This window comes from Xyrauchen texanus, chromosome 25 (genome assembly GCF_025860055.1).
Source record: "Xyrauchen texanus isolate HMW12.3.18 chromosome 25, RBS_HiC_50CHRs, whole genome shotgun sequence".
In the NCBI taxonomy this organism is placed as follows: Eukaryota; Metazoa; Chordata; class Actinopteri; order Cypriniformes; family Catostomidae; genus Xyrauchen; species Xyrauchen texanus.
The window spans coordinates 9713624-9740977 of NC_068300.1; the positions used below are offsets into that span (position 1 = coordinate 9713624).

The following is a 27354-nucleotide window of genomic DNA, read 5'->3' on the forward strand; positions in this document are numbered from 1 at the left end:
GTTTTTCGCAAAAATAACTAACGAATTTCTGTGTAAATTTGTTTTGTTTTTTTACTTTATGTACTTTATATTGTCTCATGATTTCCTGTGTAGATTCTTGCAATTCAACATATCATATTTAAAAATAGTTTTACTGAGAATTTTACATCAAACCTTTGCATTCTTATGTTAAAAAAGGCAACAATATATGGAAAATGGTTTTATGAGCCATCTACACAGAACTTCGTTATGCTCAGGTTTCACGAATGAGGCTTTCCAAAAAAAACATGTAACATGCATCTTTTCACAAATTTGTCAAATAGACAAAAATACTTATTTTCAGTATTGAATGGAGATTTCTTCCATCCCTGACATTCTGGTTTACTTTCGTGTGAAATTAAATATGACATCTACACTGCCTAAGGTATGTTGATGAACATGTTCATACTTCACTGAAGATAAATACATATTTGAACTTTTTGGAAAAATAAGCTTTTGGTTTTACCCCCAAAAATGCAAAATACAAGTACTTACAACATTACGAGGAAAGCTACGCAGTACATAATGGTAACCAATCGGCTTTTCATTTCGTAAAAACTTCCCAGATTTCAGTCTGATTGGCGCGTATCATTGTGAAAAAGATGTGGTACCTCATCAGGACTGGAGGCCTGGTAAACCCTGCAGGTGTCTTCATAGTGCTGTTCAGCCTCTGCTTGGTCTGTCACGCCATTAGACTCGTACACTGGTGTCACATTGTGCACCAGTGCGATGGCTTTCACTGCCTCATGCACTCGACTGCTGATGGTCTTCCTCACTTTGGTGGCACCAGGTGCACGAGAGGCCTGGAGGTCTTGAGGGGGCTGTGGAAATCAGATTTGACATGATGGTAAATATCACCTAAGCTAAAATGAAAATACAGGGACAATATAGTTTGACGTTTTAAAAAAATGCATGCCTCACATCCCTATTGAGTCCATTTGAACTACATTAAAGAAATGGTTAATCCAAAAAATTTTATTAAATTAATTCCAAGTCAGAAGTCGTGAAGAGATACAATATGTGTTGGTGAGAAACAACATGAAATATAGTTTGACTTATAGTTTTGACATCCTTTGCTTGTTCATGAGCACAATTAGAAATTGTTGTTTTTAGCTCTAAACAACAATAGTTTTTGTGTAAACACACAAATCACAGGCTTCAAAATGAACAGGCTTCTGTTGTGCCCTCATGAATGCACAACAAAAATGCTTTGCATGCCTCAGACGACTTAAGAGTATGTCACATGAGTTGCATGGACTAACTTTATGATACTCTTGGGTAGGGATGTCCCGATACTGATACTGGTCCGATACTAAGCTCATGTACAGTACTTGTACTAGTACTCATAAAAATGCTCTGATATAAACAAATTATACCATCTGATGAACGAATGTCACTGTGTAAACATTAAGTGGACAAATTAAAATCATGGTATGTCCTAGTGTGATAATTAAACCGCAAAGGCAGCAATCTAATTAGATAAATATACAGTTTGCATGTGCTGGGCACTTCAAAGTAAATAGTTATTGTTTTAAAAATGCATGAATGTAAATGTGAAGCCAGCTGCTCATACCAATGAGCTCTAAAACACCATCAAGAGAATCGTGGGCTCTGTTAGTAGCAAATGACAGTGAGAAGAGGACCAGTTCACTATTTAGCGCTCAGCACATACAAAATAAAGATTTATTTCATGAAATAGCAGCATTTTGCTGTTTAATAACCACAATGGTCACATAGCAACCAGCATCTCCGGAGGTTAGAAGCTACCTTCAAAAATACACCGAAACAGAAAGGGCTTTTAATGGAAAACAGTATGACAGAAATATATCACTACCGTATAGTTATGTAATATTCACTATAATACTACTACTACTAATAATACATATCTTATATTAAAGGAATCTCTCACATCTGTGATGCTCTGTTATGCAGCATCATATTTGACAAAAACAACTCTAAATGAATAACTCTACTCTGATAAAACTAATATGAAATTACGTTTATAGTTAAATGTTCTATTTACATTTGATTGCCATTTTAATGAATCCATTTATTTAGACACATTTTGATTAAAAATTTAAATATGGACTTCAGAAAACTAAAATGAAAAAAAAAAAAAAACGGGTATCTGTATCAGTTTCGGCGAGTACTGAAAATAAGTATCGTTACACGTAGTCGTTCTCGTTCTCCAAAAAATAGTATTGGGACATCCTTAGTTTTGATTCCTTTTTAAGCTTTAAAGTGAGGTGCTCAACTGCCATAGTATTGAAAGGATGGGTCTTAATATTCATTAAAATATCTGCTTTTGTGTTCCGCATAAGAAATAAAGTCATACAGGTTTAGAACGACATGAAGGTTCCTCTTCTTCTTCCTTTCGTTAGATATAAAACTTTTACAATCAGAAAAATTACATCCATTGTGAATTTCTAAAAGGGTATTCACATTATTTTGACCCTCTATGACCAAATTTATACCTAAAAGGAACACTTTGGGTTATTAAAATGATAAAAATGTTCACATCTCAAACTGTCATTAAACTGACCTGTCCCAGTCTCCTGAAAAACGACTTAAAAAACTCTCCCAGATGTGTTACTTGTATAAACAATTACCTTGCATTTAGCAACTATTAATAGAGCACACATTTCCGAGGGCTAATAACGGAGTTCATGAGTTTGTGTATAAGCTATTGAGAGGCCGGAGTACTCGTAACCCCAGTTTCCTGCACGTGTGACCTTTGGTGTCAAATGAACAAAACATATCAGTGAGAGGTAAAAGGGACTAGCTTTATAAGGAGTGAGCCATTTTCTGGAAAAAATACACAATTGTGCTTTGTGATGGGTTTTTAACAGGCCAGTAGCACAGTGATCCCAATCCATATACTATCCGTTCTAAACAGCAAGCAAGGAGTTGAATTCATGCGCCACAAACATAGCCAAACGGAGTTGCAAAAATAATGACCAGTTCAAACATATTACACACTGAAGCATGTACTTTTCCCATCACCAACAAAGTATATACTTTTAGTGTGTTGAATAATTATGCAAATTGGGATGCAGACAAATTCAGTTTGCCATGCAAGGAATTCAGAGAGTAGAAGTACCTGAGTATAAGCACTGAACACGTGACTCTGCACTTCATCCATTGAGTCCATCCCATAAGCCACAGTTCCAAGATGTAATCGCCTGAAAACCATCTCGTTCTGAGTGAGAGTGCCTACAAAAATCATTAATATTAGCAACAGAGCAATCCATCTTGCCTAAATAAACAGAGCTGCTAATTCTAAATTAGCTGTCATTTCAACAAACAACTGTTTGAAATATTAAAAGTGAATGGATACTTTGAGTTAAGGATTTGAACAACCCCCTTTAAGTATTAAAATACATACATGAATGACAGCAATCATGTGGCTTGAGGAGGGGTGTGATATTACATTTCTAAGTGATCAAACTTATGATTTTTTCTCCCAATTTGGAATGCCCAATTCCCAATATGATTTTAAGTCCTTGTGGTGTTGTAGTGATTCGCCTCAATCCGAATGACGGAGGACGAATCCCAGTTGCCTCCACGTCTGAGACCATCAACACGGGCATCTTATCACATGGCTTGTTGAGCGTGCTGCCAGGAAGACATAAGTGCATGTGGAGGCTTCATGCAATCCACCGCAGCATACACGTTCAACTCACCAAGCGCCCAACTGAGATCGAACCACATTATAGCGACCACGAGGAGGTCTCTACCCTCTATCCTCCCTAGCAACCGGGCCAATTTGGTTGCTTAGGAGACCTGGCTGGAGTCACTCAGCACACCCTGGGATTCGAACTAGGGGTAGTAGACATCGTCTTTTACCACTGAGCTACCTAGGCCCCCTAAACTTATGATTTTAAAACAAATCTCAAATTGAAGGAGGCCAACCCGAGCCATAACTTGGGTCCAGAATATTCTATCAATTTTTTGTGGTCTCTTTTGACTTGACTTGACTTTTGGCAGTTAGCAAGCATTCACCCAGAACACCCTAGCAACCACCCCCAAAACTGATCAACTCCCCACCACTTTCCCGTCAGCCTCTACTATCCTGAGAAAAAAGGCCAAACAGCCCAAATATAAAATGATTCTTCAACTTTTGACACTTTTATGTCCCAGGGGTTGATTTTAAAACAGATGTCACTTTTCAGTTTTAAAATACTTTCTTCTATCCCAGCTTAATGGGCAGAGACAACTATAAGTAAGCCATTCATAGCTTAATTTTCTCAAACTGTAAACACTGTCTCTGTGGTGCTATAAAAAGTTCTATATAACCAATACATATATATATATAATTTCAAAAATGATGACTGTCCCACAGTTATGGCATCATTTCCTCCACATAAACAATTCTGCCCCTGAAAGATCTTTTCAACTATTAGTGTACTTGTAGTAAACAAGTCAACAAAAAAATAAAAATCAAGGTAAATTACTCTCTTTTTTGGAGCAGATTATTATTTGATATCTGCATGATTGTACAGGTCATGTAAGACTTTATATACACACACACACACACCACATTAAAACCACCTGCCTAATATTGTGTAGGTCCCTCTCATGCCACCAAAACAGCACCAACCCGCATCTCAGCTTGTCTGGCACCAACAATCATGCCATGGTCCAAATCACTCAGCTCACATTTTTCCCCATTGTGATGGTTAATGTGAACATTAACTGAAGCTCCTGACCCGTATCTGCATGATTTTATGCATTGTACTGATGTCACCCTGGCTGATTAGATAATCACATGGATGATTGTTGGTGCCAGATGGGCTGGTTTGAGTATTTCTGTAACTGCTGATTTCCTGGGATTTTCACACACAGCAGTCTCTAGAATTTACTCCGAATGGTGCTAAAAACAGAAAACGACAGTTGAGTGAGCGACAGTTCTGTGGACAGAAACGCCTTGTTGATGAGAGGTCAACAGAGAATGGCCAGACTGATTCGAACTGACAAAGTCTACGTAACTAAGATAACCGCTCTGTACAATTGTGGTGAGAAGACTTATCTCTGAATGCTATTCTGAGATGCGGTTGCCGCTGTATTGGCAGCACAAGGGGGAACTACATAATATTAGGCAGGTGGTTTAAATGTTGCGGCTGATCGGTGTATGTGGACATCAATTTTTAGGAATGCTAATGCTATGCTAAACATTTTGCATTACGGAATGTAAATTTATAGGGATAGTTCAGATCAGAGGTGGGACCAAGTCATTGTTTTCCAAGTCACAAGTAAGTCTCAAGTCATTGCATTTAAGTCCCGAGTCAAGTCCCAAGTCAAGGCAGGCAAGTCCAAGTCAATTCTACAAGTCCTCAACTTTTAGCTTCAAGTCTTAAACAAGTCATTAGTGCACTTTGCCCAAATTAGTGTCAGAGTATTAATTACTATAGTACATTTATACAAATTTTATCTAGAAATTTCTAATCTAATTTTATCTTCTTTTTTTTTATCGATATCTACCTGTAAAGACCAAAGAGGGTAATAAAGATGATACATGGATCTTATCTTTGGACACACATTAAGGCAAACCAAACTTTTACTCTAAACACGCAGTGAAAGGACGCTGAACGTACTGAACTGGTGAATGAAATCTGAAATATTACCAGGCAGTGGCTAATTGCAGACATTTAAGTTGCATATACGAGTAATATACTGTAAAGGGCTGCGAACAGAGTAAATGATCGGATTTGTGATTTTTAGAACCATAACCAATATAATTAAATAAATATAGCTAAACGCATGACAGAGGACCAGCACGTCCGCAAAATAATGAGTGTGTTTACATGCAAGTTCTAAAGCAGTTATGCTCAAAAAGCCCCAACGTGTGTGGTCACAATAAATGGCGTTCCTTTATCGAGGTCATACAACAGCGTAATAAAACACCGGGTAGATTTTGTCCATTACACCAATTGCTATAACACGTAAAATGCTACTAGTTTGCGGTTCTATATGCAGATTTCCTTAGCCTGTAAATCTGCCATGTGCTGCCATAGACATGTATGTTACTGAACCATAGCTGACGTAAATTAGTTAACAACTTACCTCTGTCTGTGGATTTTCAGATGCCTCACAAAATTGGACGTTGTCGACGAGGTGTCTGTAATATTGGAACCACAGGTTCTACATGTTGCAATCATTTTGTTGCCTTTAACGCTGTATTCAATATATCCCAATTATATCACCTTTGGTATAATTTTTGCTGTGTCCTTGTCCTTAAATGCATGCCACGGTCTTCAAACTTGGTCCAGCTTTCGTGGAAGCTGATTGGTTGGTTGTCTGATTGGTTGAATATGGAGCGTTGAAATGCAGATTTGTAAATCAAATTAATCGTTAATTTGGGAAATTAATCGTTGATTTACTGCACATTTTTTAATTATACAACTATTATCTTTGGTTTTAAAAAGTATAAGTATTTCCAAGTCAGACGGCTGAAGTCCAAGTCAAGTTGCAAGTCATTGCTGTCAAAGTCTAAGTCGAGTCGCAAGTCTTTTTTGATTCTATCGAGTCGCGAGTCATCAAATTAGTGACTCGAATCCGAGTCAAGTCCAAGTCTTAAATCTTAAATGACCCCCCAATTTATTTATTTTTTTGGCATGTTTCTTAGGGGCTACTAGTTACAAATCAAAAATGCACACAACAGTCACACAGGGGTCCCAGGAGGTTAAAGTATAGCATTATACTGTATATAACAGTTTGTAGAATACAATATATACTGTATTAAGTAAGAAGTACGGTTGTATTGCACTCTGAAAATAGCCAATTAAAACAATTATAAAATAATATAAGAGAGAAAATCTGGAAAAGGATCATCAACCCATAATGACATTCCCTGATGGACATGCACTTCCTGTAATCAAAATCACAAGCTAAACAATACGAACACTAATGGCTTGTTAATGACAAAGAGCCTCAGTTTTGTATCCTGACACCTCATGCACCGGTCGCTCTTAAACAGACCCTAGCAGTAGTATTTCAGTCAGGAGTCGCGGCTCTACCTTGTACATTACAATGACCTCTGACCCACTTTATTCACTGGCTCAGTCAAGCTACGTCAAATTTATACATTTGACCGTGTGTAAAATTACAGCCCCGTTCCCACATGGCTATAATTTTACACACGGTCAAATGCATAAATTTGAGGGCTAGAGTGTAGGTCTTCTTAACTGACTCACTAGTAAATAGAGGTGTGTGTGTGATGGGATTGGATACCTTCAGGTCATGTCTGATTTAAGGCTGCAATAAGTGGTATGTTTGAGCTCATAGCACACTGTTTTAAGCTCCATGGCCTCAATACCTGGGAGCCACTTCAATTCAATACCATCAACTCTCCAATGCATCAGCAAACCAGGCTGATTCCTGTCCTGGTTCATTCAGAAAAGCCTTTTGCATTACTGGATATACATTTAAAGGGATAGTTCAGCTCTTAAATTACCCCAAAAAAGTAAATGATCACAGAATTTTAATTTCTTTGGTTAACTATCCCATTTAAACCCTGTTTTTACATATAATAATCAGGCTTAATAAGGTTTAAGTCACTGCAATAGCTTTCTCCATGGAGAAGTAAGAAGAACAGTTATCATACCAGTTTTATCTGTGAGGAGATAAGAGATTCGGCCTAGTTGTTCTGGTATGGTGCTGGCTCGAACAACAGTTCCTGGGATCTTGGAGTCTTTCTTGATCATCCAACTGAACACCATTTTGCCCATGTCCAAATTCACACGCAAACTGAAAATAAAGCAAAGAGTAAGAGACTTTAGTGTTCAACTGATAGTGGAGAGTAATGATGTGGGAAGAGGATCAGGGATAGTTGCGATACAAGTCGCTCAAAGGCAGATAAAGAGTGATATCAGGATGGCCAATATAATGCTAATATATATTCAAACCTTTGTACTGGCCAATCAGGCACAGTTATTGGCTTATACCAATAATCTTAGAATTCCCAATAAAGGGCAGACTTATTAAAATAGTGATTTTCTGATTAATCGTGATCTTCATTTAAAATATCCCAATATACTGTAGATTCTTAAAACCTCAACATAAATTGTTTTCCTCTATGAACCTCTACAATGTGAATAAATCACTTGCTTAAGTGACCAAATTTCATGCCATGTGACTAAAATTTAACTGACGCCATTTTTAAAGAGACAGTACCGTTTTAGCACTGGCTCTATATAGCAATGTAAATACTTGTAAATAGTACATCCACACTGCCCCAGTCGATCAATTAATGTCTTCTGAAGCAAACCAATTGACTTAACTCTCACGTGACGTTCGTTCCTCTGTTGTAAACAAAGCGTGTGCTTCCGACTTCTCACAAGAACGCGCCATTGCGCTAACGTCACGCGACAGCAGCGCGATGCGTCGACTGCTGGTAGGAAGCAATTTTTTATTTTCGATTTATTTTTTACACAAACCTATTGATTTGCTTCAGAAGATATTCATTGGACAACTGGAGTGGTGTGGATTACTTTTATGCTGCCTAAATATGCCTTTTGGACCGTCAAATAGCCAGCAGCCTGTTGGCACCCATTCGCTTGCACTGAATGGACAAACAGCTGAAAGTTGCTTATAAAAATCTTCACTTCGGTTCTGCTGAAGAAAAAAAGTAATACACATCTGGGATGGCTTAAAGGTAAGTAAATCATGAGAGGATTATCATTTTTGGGTGAACTACCCCTTTAAGAACTTTAGCACTTTAAACTGGAGACATTTCCCATGACCAATTTGTCAAGTTAAATGTTAGAAAAGGCTTAAATATTTAACATAAAAATAGCAATTTTCTTTATAATTGAAAACTGATAAACCACTGCAGTGTTCAAAGCTACAACTTTGGTTGCAAACCCAAACCTTAAACCACTACACCACAACTAATGATTTGATTTCACAGATGAAGTGAACAATCTCTTACCTGATGGGAACGATGTTGGAGAAGAGCAGGAGAAAACGGAAGATCTGGAGATACCAGCGACCAGCGAAGTGCTGTAGAGCCACCATTACCAGCGACACCACGACCAGAGCACCAAACAAAATCTTAGTCAGACAGTTCACCTCCAGGTCAAACAAACCGATCTGAAACAAAATACAAACATTTAAATGTTTTATACAGTGTGTGTAAGAGTATATCTGCATTATTGAGCATTTAGCAGTTGTCTAAAATGCCTAAAAGTTGTATTTTTTTTCACTAGAATGTTGCTGGTTTTACCTTATGTCTTGGGTTTGAGGTATTCATTACGCTTCTTAGTTCTTTACCAGTGTAAATCACCAGACCAACAACTGTGCCTTTGATTAGAGAACAAACCTTTCAGAGGAATACGTAACAAGTAAAATACACTCTAAAACATATTCTGCTTAAAAGGTGTGGTTTTAGACATCAGATGGAAAATATTTAGCCAATCTGAGATAGAAATGTGTTTATATAACGTGTGTGTGTATATATATATATATATATATATATATATATATATATATATACAGTGAGGAAAATAAGTATTTGAACACCCTGCTATTTTGCAAGTTCTCCCACTTAGAAATCATGGAGGGGTCTGAAATTGTCATCGTAGGTGCATGTCCACTGTGAGAGACATAATCTAAAAAAAAATCCAGAAATCACAATGTATGATTTTTTAACTATTTATTTGTATGATACAGCTGCAAATAAGTATTTGAACACCTGAGAAAATCAATGTTAATATTTGGTACAGTAGCCTTTGTTTGCAATTACAGAGGTCAAACGTTTCCTGTAGTTTTTCACCAGGTTTGCACACACTGCAAGAGGGATTTTGGCCCACTCCTCCACACAGATCTTCTCTAGATCAGTCAGGTTTCTGGGCTGTCGCTGAGAAACACGGAGTTTGAGCTCCCTCCAAAGATTCTCTATTGGGTTTAGGTCTGGAGACTGGCTAGGCCACGCCAGAACCTTGATATGCTTCTTACAGAGCCACTTCTTGGTTATCCTGGCTGTGTGCTTCGGGTCATTGTCATGTTGGAAGACCCAGCCTAGACCCATCTTCAATGCTCTAACTGAGGGAAGGAGGTTGTTCCCCAAAATCTCGCAATACATGGCCCCGGTCATCCTCTCCTTAATACAGTGCAGTCGCCCTGTCCCATGTGCAGAAAAACACCCCCAAAGCATGATGCTACCACCCCCATGCTTCACAGTAGGGATGGTGTTCTTGGGATGGTACTCATCATTCTTCTTCCTCCAAACACGGTTAGTGGAATTATGACCAAAAAGTTATATTTTGGTCTCATCTGACCACATGACTTTCTCCCATGACTCCTCTGGATCATCCAAATGGTCATTGGCAAACTTAAGACGGGCCTTGACATGTGCTGGTTTAAGCAGGGGAACCTTCCGTGCCATGCATGATTTCAAACCATGACGTCTTAGTGTATTACCAACAGTAACCTTGGAAACGGTGGTCCCAGCTCTTTTCAGGTCATTGACCAGCTCCTCCCGTGTAGTTCTGGGCTGATTTCTCACCTTTCTTAGGATCATTGAGACCCCACGAGGTGAGATCTTGCATGGAGCCCCAGTCCGAGGGAGATTGACAGTCATGTTTAGCTTCTTCCATTTTCTAATGATTGCTCCAACAGTGGACCTTTTTTCACCAAGCTGCTTGGCAATTTCCTCGTAGCCCTTTCCAGCCTTGTGGAGGTGTACGATTTTGTCTCTAGTGTCTATGGACAGCTCTTTGGTCTTGGCCATGTTAGTAGTTGGATTCTTACTGATTGTATGGGGTGGACAGGTGTCTTTATGCAGCTAACGACCTCAAACAGGTGCATCTAATTTAGGATAATAAATGGAGTGGAGGTGGACATTTTAAAGGCAGACTAACAGGTCTTTGAGGGTCAGAATTCTAGCTGATAGACAGGTGTTCAAATACTTATTTGCAGCTGTATCATACAAATAAATAGTTAAAAAATCATACATTGTGATTTCTGGATTTTTTTTTAGATTATGTCTCTCACAGTGGACATGCACCTACGATGACAATTTCAGACCCCTCCATGATTTCCAAGTGGGAGAACTTGCAAAATAGCAGGGTGTTCAAATACTTATTTTCCTCACTGTATATATATATATATATATATATATATATATATATATATATATATATATATATATATATATTTATTTATTTTTCAGGTTACCAGAGGCAACGACAGTGCTCGCCCAAAGAGTGTTCTCAATACTCAGACTCTCATTGACTGGAGGGTCACCATCTTCCTGTCAGGGGTAAAACAATTTGAACACTATCTTTTAAGCATGTTGGCAATGTTGTTTTATCAGTTTTCATATGGAGCTCAAACTGACTGACACTCAATGAAACGTTTACTCACTCTGGTGAAGGTACCGATGAAGTTGTGGATGTCAATGTTTGGTTCTTCAGCGTAAACAAACGATCTGATCTGCAGTAGATCCTGAGAGACAATATGACACTATGGCTTAAAAAAATTGTTTTAGACTTGATCAAAACTAGAAAAATGGCACTTACAACACATTTATAGGGAAAGTTCACCCAACAAATGAAAATTCTCTCATTATTTACTCATCCTTATGCCACCCCAGATGTGTATGACTTTCTTTCTTTGGCTGAACAAAAATTAAGATCTTTTTAAGAAATCATCAGCTCTGTTGGTCCTCACAATGCAAGTGAATGGTGGCCAGAACTTTAAAGCTCCCCAAATAACAAAGGAAACATAAAAGTAATCCATACTACTCCAGTGGTTAAATCCATGTCTTCAGAAGCAATATGATAAGTGTGGGTGAGAAACAAATCAACATTTAAGTTAATAAAATAAACTGGGTGATGGCTGCGTGGTCCCACTTGTGTTTATACTTTTGTACTATTCTTTGTACATATGAACGTGGTACCTTCAGGGATTTGGAAATTGCTCTCAAGGATGAACCAGACTTTGCTGATTTCTTTTGAATTTCCCATGATGTCAAGCAAAGAGTCACGGAGCTTGAAGGTAGGCCTTAAATACATCCACAGGTACACCTCCAATTGACTCCAATTAGCCTATCAGAAGCTAATTAGCTAATTGTCTAAAGGCATGACATAATTTTCAGGAATTTTCCAAGCTGCTTAAAGGCACAGTTAACTTAGTGTATGTAAACTTCTGACCCACTGGAATTGTGATGTAGTTCATTAAAAGTGAAACAATCTGTCTGTAAACAATTGTTGGAAAATTACTTAGATGTAAAGTAAGATGAAAGTAGATGTCCTAAACGACTTGCCAAAACTATAGTTTGTTAATATGAAATCTGTAGAGTGGTTAAAAAATATGTTTTAATGACTTTAACCTAAGTGTATGTAAACTTCTGACTTCAAATGTATGTATATATATATATATATATATATATATATATATATATATATATATATATATATATATATATATATATATATATATATATAAGCAGCTTGGGAAATTCCAGAAAATTATGTCCAGCATTTAGACAAATAGCTTCTGATAGGAGTTGTGCTGAATTGAAGGTGTACCTGTGGATGTATTTAAGGCCTACCTTCAAACTCAGCGCCTCTTTGCTTGACATCATGAGAAAATCAAAAGAAATCAACCAAAACCTAAAAAAAAGGTAGACCTCCACAAGTCTGGATCATCCTTGAGAGCAATTTCCAAACGCCTGAAGGTACCACATTCATCTGTACAAACAATAATACGCAAGTAGGAACACCATGGGACCACGCAGCCATCATCCCGCTCAGGAAGGAGACGCATTCTGTCTGCTAGAGATGAACGTAGTTTGGTGAGAAAAATGCAAATCAATCCCAGAAAAACAACAAAGGACATTTACTGAAACCGCCATAAAAAGGCCAGACCACAGTTTGCAAGTGCACATGGGGACAAAGATTTTACTTTTTGGAGAAATGTCCTCTGGTCTGATGAAACAAAAATGTAACTGTTTGGCCCTAATGACCATCGTTATGTTTGGAGGAAAAAGGGTGAGGCTTGCAAGCCTAAGAACACCATCCCAACCGGAAGCATGGGGGTGGCAGCATCATGTTGTGGGGGTGCTTTGCAGCAGGAGGGACTGGTGCACTTCACAAAATAGATGGCATCATGAGGAAGGACAATTATGTGGATATATTGAAGCAACATCTCAAGACATCAGCCAGGAAGTTTTAGCTCGGTCGCAAATGGGTTTTCCAAATGGACAATGAGCCCAATCATACATTCAAAGGTGTGGCTTAAGGACAGCAAAGTCAAGGTATTGGAGTGGCCATCACAAAGTCCTGACCTCAATCCGAACTGAAAAAGCGTGTGTGAGCAAGGAGGCCCACAAATCAGACTCAGTTACACCAGTTCTGTCTGGAGAAATGAGCCAAAATTCCAGCAACTTATTGTGAGAAGCTAGTGGGAGGCTACACAAAATGTTTGATCCAAGTTAAACCATTTAAAGGCAATGCGACCAAATACTAACAAAGTGTATGTACATTTCTGACCCTTTGGAAATGTGATGAAAGAAATAAAAGCTGAAAGAAATAATTCTCTCTACTATTATTCTGACATTTCACATTCTTAAAATAAAGAAGTGATCCTAACTGACCTAAGACAGGGAATGTTTTCTACGATTAAATGTCAGGAATTGTGAATAACTGTGTTTAAATGTATTTGACTAAGGTGTATGTAAAATTCTGACTTATATATATATATATATATATATATATATATATACACACAGAACTATTGATGAAATAAAATTGAAATGAAACAGGTGGATAAACTCACAGCAGCAGTGGGGAGTCTTTGAGTACAGGCCACTGGGAGGCGTAGTTTCCAATCAGTCTCTCCATCCAACTGATCAGTCCTTAGAAAGCAGGAGCCTTCATGACAAAAAACAGGGAAAATCTCAAAAAATACTTTAAATGAAGAACCAGATTTTGTTTTGATATTTCTCTACATTTTGTGACACTACTTTACCTCCAAAGTGCACTGTGATATAACATTTACTGTCATTGTCTTACTATCATGACATGTTTCTGGTTTGCTTCTTTCTAATTACATAACTCATTTATTGTAGTTTCATGTAAGGTCACCCACATTTACTGCTTATACATCTTGACATCGGTTATCTGTCCAAACCCTGACAACTCAACAAAACTGCTAGACATGAAAATTCAAACACAACTCGACCCTACAGCAGCTGTACTGCTATTAGAACATGTCACCCACCCTGCCCCCACCCATTTAAATACATGTCGCTCTGTCTCAGCCATTCATCCCAGGACCCTAATAATTGCCTAATTGTATCCATCTGTGGGGCAGATAACAATGCCTCCCATAAAACTAACACATCAGCTACTACTGGCCACTTCCAGCACCCAAAAAGGAAATCTCTGAGAGAAAAGGCAGAATTCCAGCAGGACCAGAGGTTAAAATAAGTTTATCAGATCTGATTGTAGTGAGTGAATGTAAACTCATTTCAATTAGTAGCTACAAATTTTCCCAAAACCTAGAAACCAGAATATCATAGAGACTTGGGGGTGGCCTGTTTTGACTTGGGTCAGTATGACACTGTCCAGCAACCACACAAAATACCCTAGCAACCACCATTACAGGGTAGACTACATATGAATTGTAATCTGGTAATGATTGAAAATTACAGGACTAAAATTGGAATAGATAACTTAATCTCTTGGATTACATTTTATAGGTAATCTAATCTGATTGCTTCTTGGATTAGTTGTAGGTTACTTCTGACCTAATTCATATGTATTTGAGTAGGATAAGCTTGTACCATTTTGACATAAATTTAAATATGGACCCGCCGGCAGGTCCAAAGGTGGGCGCTATATCGCAAAAACAAAGTTTATGCTTAAAACGTTAAAGTCTCTGTATACATAAATCAGGCATATGTGATATCATTTGAAAGCTTAGAATCTGAATTTGTCAGAGATAACCTAAATCACTTCTGTATTTATGTTACTTAAAATAACAAAATAAGTCCTCAAAACATTTGTGCCCCCTCAGAGGTAATGGTATAAATAAATATATCCTCCAAGATCTCCAGAGTGAGGAAACTCGCAGGTAGAATTACTCTGGACCCTACACACCCTGCCCACTCCCTTTTTGAAATGTTGTCCTCTGGCTGGCGCTACAGAGCACTGAGCACCAGAACAACCAGGTACAAGAACAGTTTTTACCCTCAGGACATTTACCACATGAACAATTAAACTGCCTTCAGCCACCAAGTGGAATAAAATGTTTCCAAAGTTATGATAAAATAATAAATAAATAAACAAGTTGCCCTTAATTGATCAAAATATGAGAAATTATTAGATTTTTTCTGTGTGCTTCAAAATGACAAAAATAAATGTATAACTTGCATAAAGAATAGAGATGCCTTCATTAAGGACCATTAAGAGTTTTTGCATCGTGACATTTTCAGGATACTTAAGCACATTTTAGCACTTTATTCTTAATATCATATGGTAATGCGTCCAGACGTATAACTTTTACCATTCCCGTTGGTCTCAACGATGGTTCTCACTACTGTAAAACAGTATGTTTTTTTTTATGTATTACAGTAAAAAAGTTGCTGTTGTATAATGATATTTTTTAAAACATAAAATCAGCAAAAATGAAAGGCAGTACCAAGATTACTTTAATATATATATATATATATATATATATATATATATATATATATATATATATATATATATATATATATATGCACACATTTATTTTTTTCCCAAGTTGCGGTAATGAGAATATCATAATGGCCTATTTTTTTTTTACATTGCAATAATGAGAATTGGGGAGTCAAATGTGTGAAACTCTCCTGAAAATAATGTCACAATCTTGATGGCCCTAAAAGTGGCTTCATTTTCTATATGCAAAATACAGTTTCTTATTTGTTTCATGTGATTTTGGAGTTAAAGCTGGACCAGGACATTTTCTTGGCAGGTTTCGTGAGAATCACCCGTATATTTGGTTTAAAGGCTTGTTGAAAATTCAGTGCGGACAGCCCACAACTACTGTACATCTTAATATTTACTTCATTGGTTTTGTTCAGATGAAACATTGTCTTTCTGCTCCTGACAGTCTTTGTTTGTCCTGTCTTTGTTTGTCCTGTCTATTCTTTCCGAGCCACTTTGCATGGCTTGATTTTCCTTTTGGGAACTTAGCAATTTGAAAGACAAAATGAATGCCATTCTAGATCAGATTGGATCATTCCCAAACACAGGATCTAAAGAATTGTAAAAAATCATGTGGCATGCCATCTTTCTGGGTAATTACAAAGCAAAGTATAGCTCATTAAATGTCCAAAGTTTAGACTAATCCATCTCTTGACATTAGAAGTTGCCCTTACGGCCATATCATTTCCCCTGCGCTTTTGTTTGGGAAATTTGGATGAATGAATGACAGATGTTTACCATTTCTTTCAGAGGTTCTTAGGAAGATCATGTCGGCTGGAACACGTTGGTTCTATGAAGGGTTTGGAGGGAGAGATAGGGATTGGGGACAGAAGAAAAACAAGTAAGAGATCAAATGTAAAGACACAAACTGAAGTATGCCGTCACTAGCAATTGCCTCTGTTTAGTTGTACAAGTTCTGTTTGGCTTTAATCTACCCAATTACCAGTATTGGGCTGGTTTAAAGACCACGGCCTGCAGCAAATCACTGGGTGGTGCCCCGTGGCAGCTTTGACCGCGATTTCCACTCGGCCTGACCCCCGCTTCACTCCCAGCTCTGTTTGTAGTTATCAGAAGATGAATTCGTCACGCTATTGAGCTCGGCAGATGTTTCAAAACATCGGACGTGGCTTCGATATCTCAAACACAGGCTACACTTTTAATCAATTAGGCTTTTACTATATGTAACCCATAACCCGCATATAACCTCAAAATACTAAAGCCGATTGGATTTTCCACAGATTAAGGTAAGAAGATCAAACATTTTGCACAGAAATCAGTTTCGTTGATATTTACGTTCGCTGACATAATTGTTTTTATCAAGCTGGAATGATTTGAGTATTAGGGTTCATTTCATAAACCCACATTCAAAACCAAAAATTAAAAAAAAGAAATATGAAACATGTTATATTGTATTAAAAAAAGAAAAAGCTTATTTTTGGGCCATTTTCTCCCCAATTCTCATATTATATATATTAGTATTATTACTATTATTTACTATTAATACATTATAAATGTATAGAATATATTCATATACTTCATACATACCTGATCTATTAATCAAATGATATATGATGTAATTTGTAAAGTATGTCATAATAGTACTTGTGAGCATAAAAAATACTGTATTTCAGAAATCCAATGTGAATCAACATTGAGAATAATTTGAATTAAAAAAAATATCAAAAATATTATATACAGACTCTTTACAATAATAAGACTTTTGAGGCAAATGTTTGTTAATTGTTATGAAAATGTCACAATGCAAAACATCTTAACAGTAATAAAAATAGGTCTGATTTTATTTATGCAAATGTAATCTTTATTTTTTTATTTTTATTTTGGGGTCAAATATGACCTGGACATAGATTAGGAACATACACATATTTTTATAGTGCTTTTTTTTTTATAACAAAACCAGATTGAGCGCAACACGTGCAATTCGTCTTTCTGTGTAAAAGCAACATATTTAAGAAAATTGGTCTGGTGGGTAATTGGAGACTGCGGATGCGTCTCAAATTTCATGTTCTCAGACTTTGTAGGGGCGCATTTCCCTTACAATAGGCTTTAGTCTGCATGGCAAAAAGGCAACAGTGGAACAAAAGACAACACTAAATACCTCAGTGGAATTAGCAAGGATTACTAATAACCAACCACTGGCCTTGGGTCACATGCTTCAGTCATTCAAAATGATTGACAGCCCTATTTAGCTTTAAATAATCTTAAACCTTTCAGATGTATTAGTTACTTACTATATATAATACAAACTTTATATATATATATATATATATATATATATATATATATATATATATACACACACACACCAAAGAGCCACAGCATTAAAACCACCTGCCTAATATTGTATAGGTCCCCCTCATGCCACCAAAACAGCGCCAACCCACATTCTTCTCACCTTAATTGTACAGAGCGGTTATCTGAATTACAGTAGACTTCAGTTCAAACCATTCTAGAATTTACTCCAAATGGTGCCAAAAACAAAAACATCCAGTGAAGGGCAGTTCTGCAGATGGAAATGACTTGTTGATGAGAGAGGTCAACAGAGAATGGCCAGACTGGTTAGAATTGACAAAGTCTACGGTAACTCAGATAACCACTGATGCTTTTCCGAGATGTGGGTTGGTGCTGTTTTGGAGGCAGGAGGGGGACCTACACAATATTAGGCAGGTGGTTTTAATATTGTGGCTGATCGGTGTATATACACACACTACTGGCCAAACATTTTGAAACACACATTCTTTATTATAATTTTTTCTTCTTCACATTTTAGAATAATATTAAAGTTATCAAAACTATGGAATAATAGAAATGGAAATATGGGAATTATGTTGTGACTAAACAAAATCTAAAATAAATCAAAACTGTGTAATATTTTAACATCTAGAATTTGCAGGCATGAACTCTTGACATTTTCTCAAACAACTTCTTGAGGAATCACCCTGGGACGCATTTTAAACAGTATTGAAAGAGTTCCCATCTATGTTGGGCACTTATTGGCAACATTTCTTTATTATTTGGTCCAAGTTGTCAATTTCATTAAATACTATTTTTGTTTTATAATGAATTAAATGAATATGGTGGCATAATTATATTTTTGCCTACAAAACTAATTTAACACATTTAAACAAACGCCTTCGGATCAAAAGATTTTTAAGATCATGAGAAATATTTCAGTCAAGTGTTTCAAAACTTTTGACCAGTAGTGTGTATATATATATATATATATATATATATATATATATATATATATATATATATATATATATATATATACACACACACACACACACATACACATATATAATATATACATAATAATAAATAAAAAATATTTTTAATAATAGCATTAAATAATTAGTATATTAAAATAAATCAATAAAATATAAAAAAATTGATGTTAAAAGTTCTAGATCTATCTCAAAACTTTTTGTTTTAATTTAAACATGAACATTCCAGTTCCGCTATTTTACTTTGACATATAAAGCTTGTTATGTCTTACTGCCCCGCTCAGGAGTCAAATTGCCTTAATCTCATAGAACGGTAAACAGCTAAACACTGAGAAGGATGAGATGCCATTTGTCAAAAGATCTCAATTCCTCACAATGGCCGAGCTGATTAGCAAACCTACCTTTTCAACAATGATAAGATCTCCAACCTGGATGCCACTACTTTTCACCTTCACAGTTCCTGCAGAGACAGATAAAAAGAAAATCACACTGATGCATTTAAAAAACAAAATGCTTTTTGCATACTTTGGTGATTCCAAACACTTTGAAACAATTCCAAACCATTCATTTTTAAATATAAAAGCAACAGGCCTGAAAACAAATCAGCCCTTAAAAGGACCCTTTCTTCAAATGATTTAGGATTCCAACAACTAATATATAATATCCCAGATTTGTTCAGTACTTTGTGATTACCGGAACTAAATAAGGATTTAGAAAAATCATTTTGTATGTGTTGGACTTACAAAGAGTCATTTCTAGCCAAGTGAAATAATTTAGAGCAGAGCACAACCAAAGGGATATTGACTATAGAATTTAAAATGACCGTCTATGCTGTATTCTCTATTGACTATAGAAACAATATTGGCTATTTAAAATTGTTTTCATTTTCCATGACATTTCCATTATTTTTAACATATACTGTATATGTACATTCATAACTTTACAATTCCCTAATATTTCCATGACTGTGGGGACCCTGCTGATCGCTCACACATTGTGCACTAGAAACGTTTTATAATCCCCCATTAAATGCACAAAAAAAAAACAAAAAAAAAACATTTAGATCAACTATTATCCTTTGGAGGCTGCACCAATGGTCTTATTTGCATATATAATGGCACACCTCCACTGAAGATTCAAATATTTAAGCCTTCTTTAAGCCCCCATTCAGATTTTGCAAAAGCTTTTGAGTGCATATGAGATTTCCATTTGTTTTTAGACAATACCCTCCTATGCGGCTTTACAAGAGCACTGGGAGAATGATCTCTCATTCCATTTAGAATGAACAACTAAACTTGTTTGAAAAAGGTCAGTGACCTTTAACCCCTGCAGAGACCTTTTCCATTGCATATGTAAGACATTAGCACATATGTATATGTGCATTCTCTCTGGGATAAAAGGACACTTTTATATACTTGTATATTGTTGCAGTGCAGATCAAACAAATACTCCTTAAAAGTCATATTTTTGGTTTTAAGTATTTGATAAAAGATGATATTTTTGTTTCATACAATGAAAGTGAAAGATGACAGAGGCTAACATTCTGCCTAACATCATCTTTTGTGTTCCATGTGAGAAAAAAAGTAATTCAGGTTTGGAACAACATAAGGCTGAGTAAATTATGACAACATTTTCATTTGCGGGTGAACCGCCCTTCTAAGTTAAGCATGCCCCTAAAAAATAATATCGCTTTGTTGCATGCACAAGTTGGTCATTTGATATCGCCCCCTTACATATTAAACTCGCAGAAACCAGAAAATACTAGTATTCCGGAAGGTGTGATCTGTCTCTATAACTCTCACACCCACCTTTAATGGTGTAAGTCTATAAAATAAGGAGTTGAGGGGCAGATAAACTTTGATGTTTGTCATCCCTGTTGGTCTGGGCAAGGCAATCAGCAGCCCTCCCAGGTAGCCAACAAATGCCTCAGCTCCACTACATGAGCCTTATATGGAGGCCGTTACAACAGAGAGCGCATAGACTGAGTTTATAAGAGAAAAGAGCCTGCCAGATCAAAGGAAGGCGTGTGATGGAAACGACAGGAGGTTCTCTTCTTATTTTATTGTCAGACGCTTTTCATCCCCTAGCATATGATACAATATACATCAAATTAAACACAAACAGCAGCCTCTTTTATGGCTGACGTCTCTGCATATGTTAGCATCCCCCCCTATCTAAATATATATATATATATATATATATATATTAAAAAGAACCTTTTATAGTTTCCATTTCCTGGAAAATGTAATGACGTAGCAATGGAAAGTTTGCACATACTTTCTTTAAATGCACATACTTCAAATGATCCTAATGATTAAGCTTACTATTACAATAAACAAAAAAAGAAGGTTGAAAATATAAGAAAACAGCCATCTTAAATTGATTGCTCACTGCAGGACATTTACAAACACACACTTACTGTAAATCAGAAATAATTCATGCAAAACAATCAAATACAAATTAGAAAGTTAAAAATGTACAAAAAAGTAAAATTACCTATTGTTAATTGATTGCTCACTGAAAGACATTTATAACACATACGAACGCCCAACATGATCTATGCAAAACAAATAATCTTACAAACTAAAATCGAATTAAAAAAAAATTTGATGTAAAAAATGTTTTACAAAAACAACAAATCCCTATCTATGATTACTAGGGATAAACCGAACCGATACCTGGATCGATATCGGCTCCGATACTGAAGCATTTAGAGGGATCAGATATCGGTCTGACGAACCTGATCCAAATCCGATACTGTGTGTTAGTCATGTTCGTTACTGTCAAGCTCAAAAAATGACATAAAAGAACCATAAAAACAGAATTAAAGTAATTCATATGACTCGTGCATTTTATTCAAAGGCACATGAAGACGTGCGATAGCTCTGTGAATCACAAAAGGCTGTGTTTAATAAGCAAATATATAAAATGCACGCGTCAGTGAACGGCGTAGCTTGGTTTACACACACACACACACTCGCAGCTATTTTTAGCCTTCATGCTGTGCGCAATAATTGAGCGCTACTCACGAACAACATCTCAGATGTAGATGCTCAATAGTTCAGTTCACTTATAATATGCATTTAGAGCAGCACCTGGAGTGCTTTTTTTTTTTTTTTACCAGAATTTTAATAAGAAGCGAATTAAACTTGCCAACAAACAGACACATACAGGACATCCTGGAGAGTTCAGAATGTCAAAATAAAAGCGTGAGGGTTAAAAGTTAAAGGTGAATGATTGAGATATATTACTATACATTACTATTCAGTCCAGATACAAGTTGAAAACTTGCAAACAAAACAAACAAAACTGCTTCTTTTCTACTGAAGACTTGAAGACTGGAATTACTGTTAATTTTGCTGCTACATTATCCAGTATACTAGTTAATAATAAAGTGTTTCTTAATGATCTTTACATTTATATTGAAATAATGTGTAGTTAGAGGTTTGTGTTTCTTTACATATTAAAGAGCACACCAATTAGTTCCACACAATAATGTAAATATATTCTAAACCGATTATGCAAAAAAACAACACTGGTATCGGATCGGCCGATACTGAGATTTCCGATATCGGACTCAGAAGATTAAATAGGTATCGGTGCATCCCTAATGATTACTCATGCTCACTGAAAGACATCCACATAACAATTACACCCAACATGATCCACTCTAAACAAACAATGTTACCACAAACTATATCAAAAAACTGATGTTAAATGTACGGAAAAAAAACAACCATTTCCATTCGTTAATTGATTGCTCACTGCAAGGCATTTACAACACACACTTACTGTACATTCAAAATTATCCATGCTAAACAAAGAATGTTAAAACTATGATCAAATAAATAAAAAAAAAGTCAAAAATTTACAAAAAGCAACAAATTCCTATCATTGATTGGTCACTGCAAAACATTTACAACACACTCCCAATATGATCCATGCTAAACAAACAACATTACGACAAACTACAACAATTTTTTTTTCCTGTCGTTAATTGATTGCTCACTGCAAAACAAATACTTAATGTACATTGAAAATGATCCATGTAAAACAAAGAATGTTACAACAAATCCCTATCGTTAACTGATTGCTAACTGCAAGACATTTATAACATCAATTATTTCATCCAACATGATCCATGCTAAACAAACAATATTACTACAAACTACAACCAAAATCAAAATATTGCTAATGCACAAAAAACATACATTTCACACACATCAAACACAATCCATGCAAAACTAATAAACAAACAAAAAAAATGTAAAAGCTAAAAAAAAAAAAAAAGCAAATCCCTGCACAGCCCTTACTGCTCACTGCAAGACATTTAGCCTACAACATACATTACACTTTTAAATTCATATTCAAGTAAAAATTCAAAAGAAATGTATACAATAAACAAACAAAAAACCATTTAGATCTAAAAACAAAAGTCTATTGTTATCTAAAAATGTACTTTCCAAAGAGTTGGCATGCACTCAAAATGCTTTGTCCCAGCAGAAACAATAGCTCACCTCTTGTGGAGAGTTTGCTGTAGATCTGTGAATTGACCTCTTTGTCTCGTAGAAAACATCGAATTTCTTCGACCGCTTCCCTCATGATTGTAATAATTAACACAAACCCCTTGAGATAAAATGAAACAGAAAAATAAATTCGAATTTGACTGTAAACATTAGAATTATATTTAATTCTAGTCTATATTTCATAACTCACCAGAGGAACCCAGTAAGTGTACAAGGCCCCTAACCGGAGTTCATTCACAAACTGAGAGCAGGCCAACAGCAGAAAATACAGGTTGAAGAAGTATCTGAACTGGTTAAACAACACCTGCAAACAAACACACTGTGATGAGCGCAGTAAAAGCAAAAGTTACATTTCAAGATTTTGTTCAAAGTTTGATGTAAAAGAAAATGGGACTCATCGGATCAGGGTACATTCTTCCATTGCTCTAATGTCCAGTTCCGATGCTTGCATGCCCATTGTAGGCTATTTTGACGGTGGACAGGGGGCCCCCGTCCACCGCGACCCCATACGCAGCAGGGTACGATGCACTGTGTGTTGTGACACATTCCTCCCTTAACCATCATTAAAATGTTCTGTGACTTATGCCACTGTATACCTTCTGTTGGTTTGGACCAGATGGGATAGCCTTCATTGCCCTAAAGTATCAATGAGCCTTGGGCGCCCAACACCCAGTCACCAGTTTGTGATTTGCACTCCTCGGACCACTGTAGGTAGATACTCACCACTGCTGACCTGGAGCACCCCACAAGCCTTGCTGTTTCAGAGATGCTCTGACCCAGTCATCTGGCCCTTGTCAAAGTCGCTCAGGTCTTTAGTCCTGCCCATTTCTCCTTCATTCAAAATGTTGACTACGAGAACAAATTGTTTGCTTACCGTCTAATCTACACAGACCTTGATATGTGGCCTTGTTAGCTTCACCTGTGAGTGGTCATAATGTGTTGGCTCATCAGTGTATACAGTATATACTGTATATGTATATATTTAAATAGCTTTTAGCTATGTACACTATATGTCGATCAGAGTTATGGGTCCTTACAAAATGTTCAGAACTGAACTCTGATGATCATTTGTCCTTCAAATCATTTAAAATAACTAGAAGCCATGACAATTTGCAATGCAAATAAAAAAATTTTCCATACAGCAATCTGTCTGTGTTTGGCATGACAGAATGAAACTAGATTCTTTACATTATCTGAAGAAAATAGCTGACCCTATTAACCACCAAAGCAATTCAAGAACACATTGAGCAACAATATATAATTTCTTAGAAACTTACCCCAGGAAGGAAGGTGAAAAAATTGTATTTCTGGTTGTTTATGACATTTCTTGGGTATCTCTGTTCCCTTTTTTCCGGATGGCCCAACCACACCGTCCGTGGACGGAAATCTCCCCCTCCACAGCATCTCGACCATGGGCAAGGGCAACACCTAAATATACAACAAAATCAATACAAGTTTAGCTTAATTAACAGCATTTATAGCATAGTTTTGACAACATAGTTTTGGCCCCATTTACTTCCATTGTTGTGCCTTATTGTAACCACAATTGTATTTTTTTAAATAAAGAAGGGATTAGTTGAAAATATGATTTGTGGTAATCAATATTATGCCACAAATGATGTCAATTTAGCTTAAATAGTATTGAACCCTCAATATTCCTTTAAAGGCATTGAAAATCCTATTCTTAACCTCAGGAAAAGTCTCATGTAGATACCGGAATTTCACTTCAACCACAGAAATATTTTCAAGCAAGCAACAATACTGTGTAAGTAAATATTAGCTTTCACCATCTACCTCCTACCAGTTCTTCTTCAAACAAGCGCTTATCAGCTATACTGTATATTCGGCTCTGTACTTCCATAGATCCGTAAATACTAATATTTTAATTGCATATCTTATAGAAAATAAAACAGCATGTTCTAAGCTGATAGATTAGTCTTTAATGTAAATTACATAAGTGTCAAAAAATCATCATTATATTAATGTACCATGGTAACATGAAACACTAAGCTACGTAAAGGGATAGTTCACCCCAAAATTAAAATTCTCTCATCATTTACACACCCTCATGCCATCCCAGATGTGTATGACTTTCTTTCTTCTGATGAACACAAACTGAGATTTTTAGGAAAATAAATATATCAGCTCTGTATGTCCATACAATGCAAGTGAATGGTGACCAGAAATCTGAAGGTCCAAAATGTGCATAAAGGCAGCGTAAAAGTAATCTATAAGACACCAGTTGTTAAATACATATCTTTAAAGGTATAGGTTCAAAACAGATCAATATTTAAGTCATTGTTTACTATAAATCCCCACTTTCACTTCCACATTCTTCTTTTGTTTTTGGCGATTCACATTCTTTGTGAATATCGTGGTCTACTGACATAGAGGAGAATTTATAGTAAAAAAGGACTTAAATATTGATCTGTTTCTCACCCACACCTATCATATCTCTTCTGAAGGCATAGATTTAACCATTAGAGTCATATGGATTACTTTTATGCTGCCTCTTTATGTGTATTGGACCTTCAAAGTTCTGGCCACCATTCACTTGCATTGTATGGACCTACAGAGCTGAGATATTTTTCTAAAAATCTTACATACACATCTGGGATGGGAGTAAATGATGAGAGAATTTTTGTTTTGGGGTGAACTATCCCTTTAATACTGTGGTACCATGTCCATAAAACCATGGTAATATCATCAGGGAACTTTTTCTTAGTGTAATTAATATCTGATGTAGAGATAGACTGATATATCGGTTTTATCGCTTTTTGGAACAATCGGTTATCTGCTAAATCTATGCTAGTAATTTTGATTTCCTCCGTATTCCTCTGAAAATGTGAATTTTTTTAATCGAAGCGAGGGTATGCAAAGAAAAATGCGACTATATAGAAATGCCCCTTGTAGTATACATCGTGTCTCCAACTTCATATTGTGAATAATAATATACGGGCTATAAAAATATGAACTTGGTAAATATTAAATATAGAGCATTGTAATAGTCCCTGGTGTGTTTCGGGCTTGTTTAGTGTTCAAAGTTATGTTATGCACCCAATTTTCTTTTTTTCTGATTATTATTGGGATTTTGGTTGAAAAAATAAACTACATCTAGGATTTTATTCATTAGGGATTTTCGGTGCTGACTAAGAAAATGTTGTAACATTCAATTTATCAATTTTTAAAAACTATCGGTTGATTAATCGGTAATTGGCCTTATCCACCATCTGAGTTATCCTATCGGCTAAATCCACTATCGATCGACCCCTAATCTGACGGACACATCCACCTAAACAAGTGTCAAAAATACAACTGTAGATGTCCAAAACACTGGGCTGACATGGTGCTTTTTTCTTAAAATACAAGTTACCATGGTTATAACGATTACCACGGTGATATTGTTTTGTAAGGGCCATTTAAAATAGCTGTGACATAATGTTGCAATGAAAGGTTCATCAAGGTGCGACCTGAGCTGGTATTGGCAGGTTTAAGCAGGTCTCCCACCCGACCAGTTAAAAAAGTGCCCAAAACCCCTCTAAAACCAGCTAACTTACCAGCATGGGTGACCAGCTTAGACTGGTTTTAACCGTTTTTTTTTCCAGGGCACAGGACTTATGCATTATATCCAAAAATATCAACAAAAAAAAGAGTAACAGAGGCAATACATGATGGGAAAATACTCTTGTTTAACTTATTTGCCTTCATTGCCGTGTACTCTGACAATTCACCTGCGTTACAGCGTCCCGAAACGAGGATGTGCAAAATTATCTCCTATACATAATAATAACAAGACGTTGCCCTGGTTTATACGATATGTTCATAGCAAATATCCATGTATAAAAATAGAGAGCATTTCAGAGTCATGTCGTG

The 27354-nt window shown here is 36.3% G+C and overlaps 1 protein-coding gene across 1 annotated transcript in view; it reads right to left on the minus strand.

The window, feature by feature from the left end:
* LOC127618848 (probable phospholipid-transporting ATPase IIA) overlaps positions 1-27354 on the minus strand; it is a 62872-nt gene that overhangs the window by 35234 nt on the left and 284 nt on the right. Inside the window, exons 2-14 of the mRNA XM_052091494.1 lie at positions 24759-24909; positions 23672-23785; positions 23473-23581; positions 19357-19415; positions 16449-16500; positions 13798-13892; positions 11383-11463; positions 11194-11269; positions 9242-9318; positions 8948-9108; positions 7622-7764; positions 3119-3231; positions 630-839 (exon numbers count right to left, since the gene is read on the minus strand). Coding sequence (XP_051947454.1) covers positions 630-839; positions 3119-3231; positions 7622-7764; positions 8948-9108; positions 9242-9318; positions 11194-11269; positions 11383-11463; positions 13798-13892; positions 16449-16500; positions 19357-19415; positions 23473-23581; positions 23672-23785; positions 24759-24909 — 1441 coding nt within the window. The remainder of the gene's footprint in view (positions 1-629; positions 840-3118; positions 3232-7621; positions 7765-8947; positions 9109-9241; positions 9319-11193; positions 11270-11382; positions 11464-13797; positions 13893-16448; positions 16501-19356; positions 19416-23472; positions 23582-23671; positions 23786-24758; positions 24910-27354) is intronic.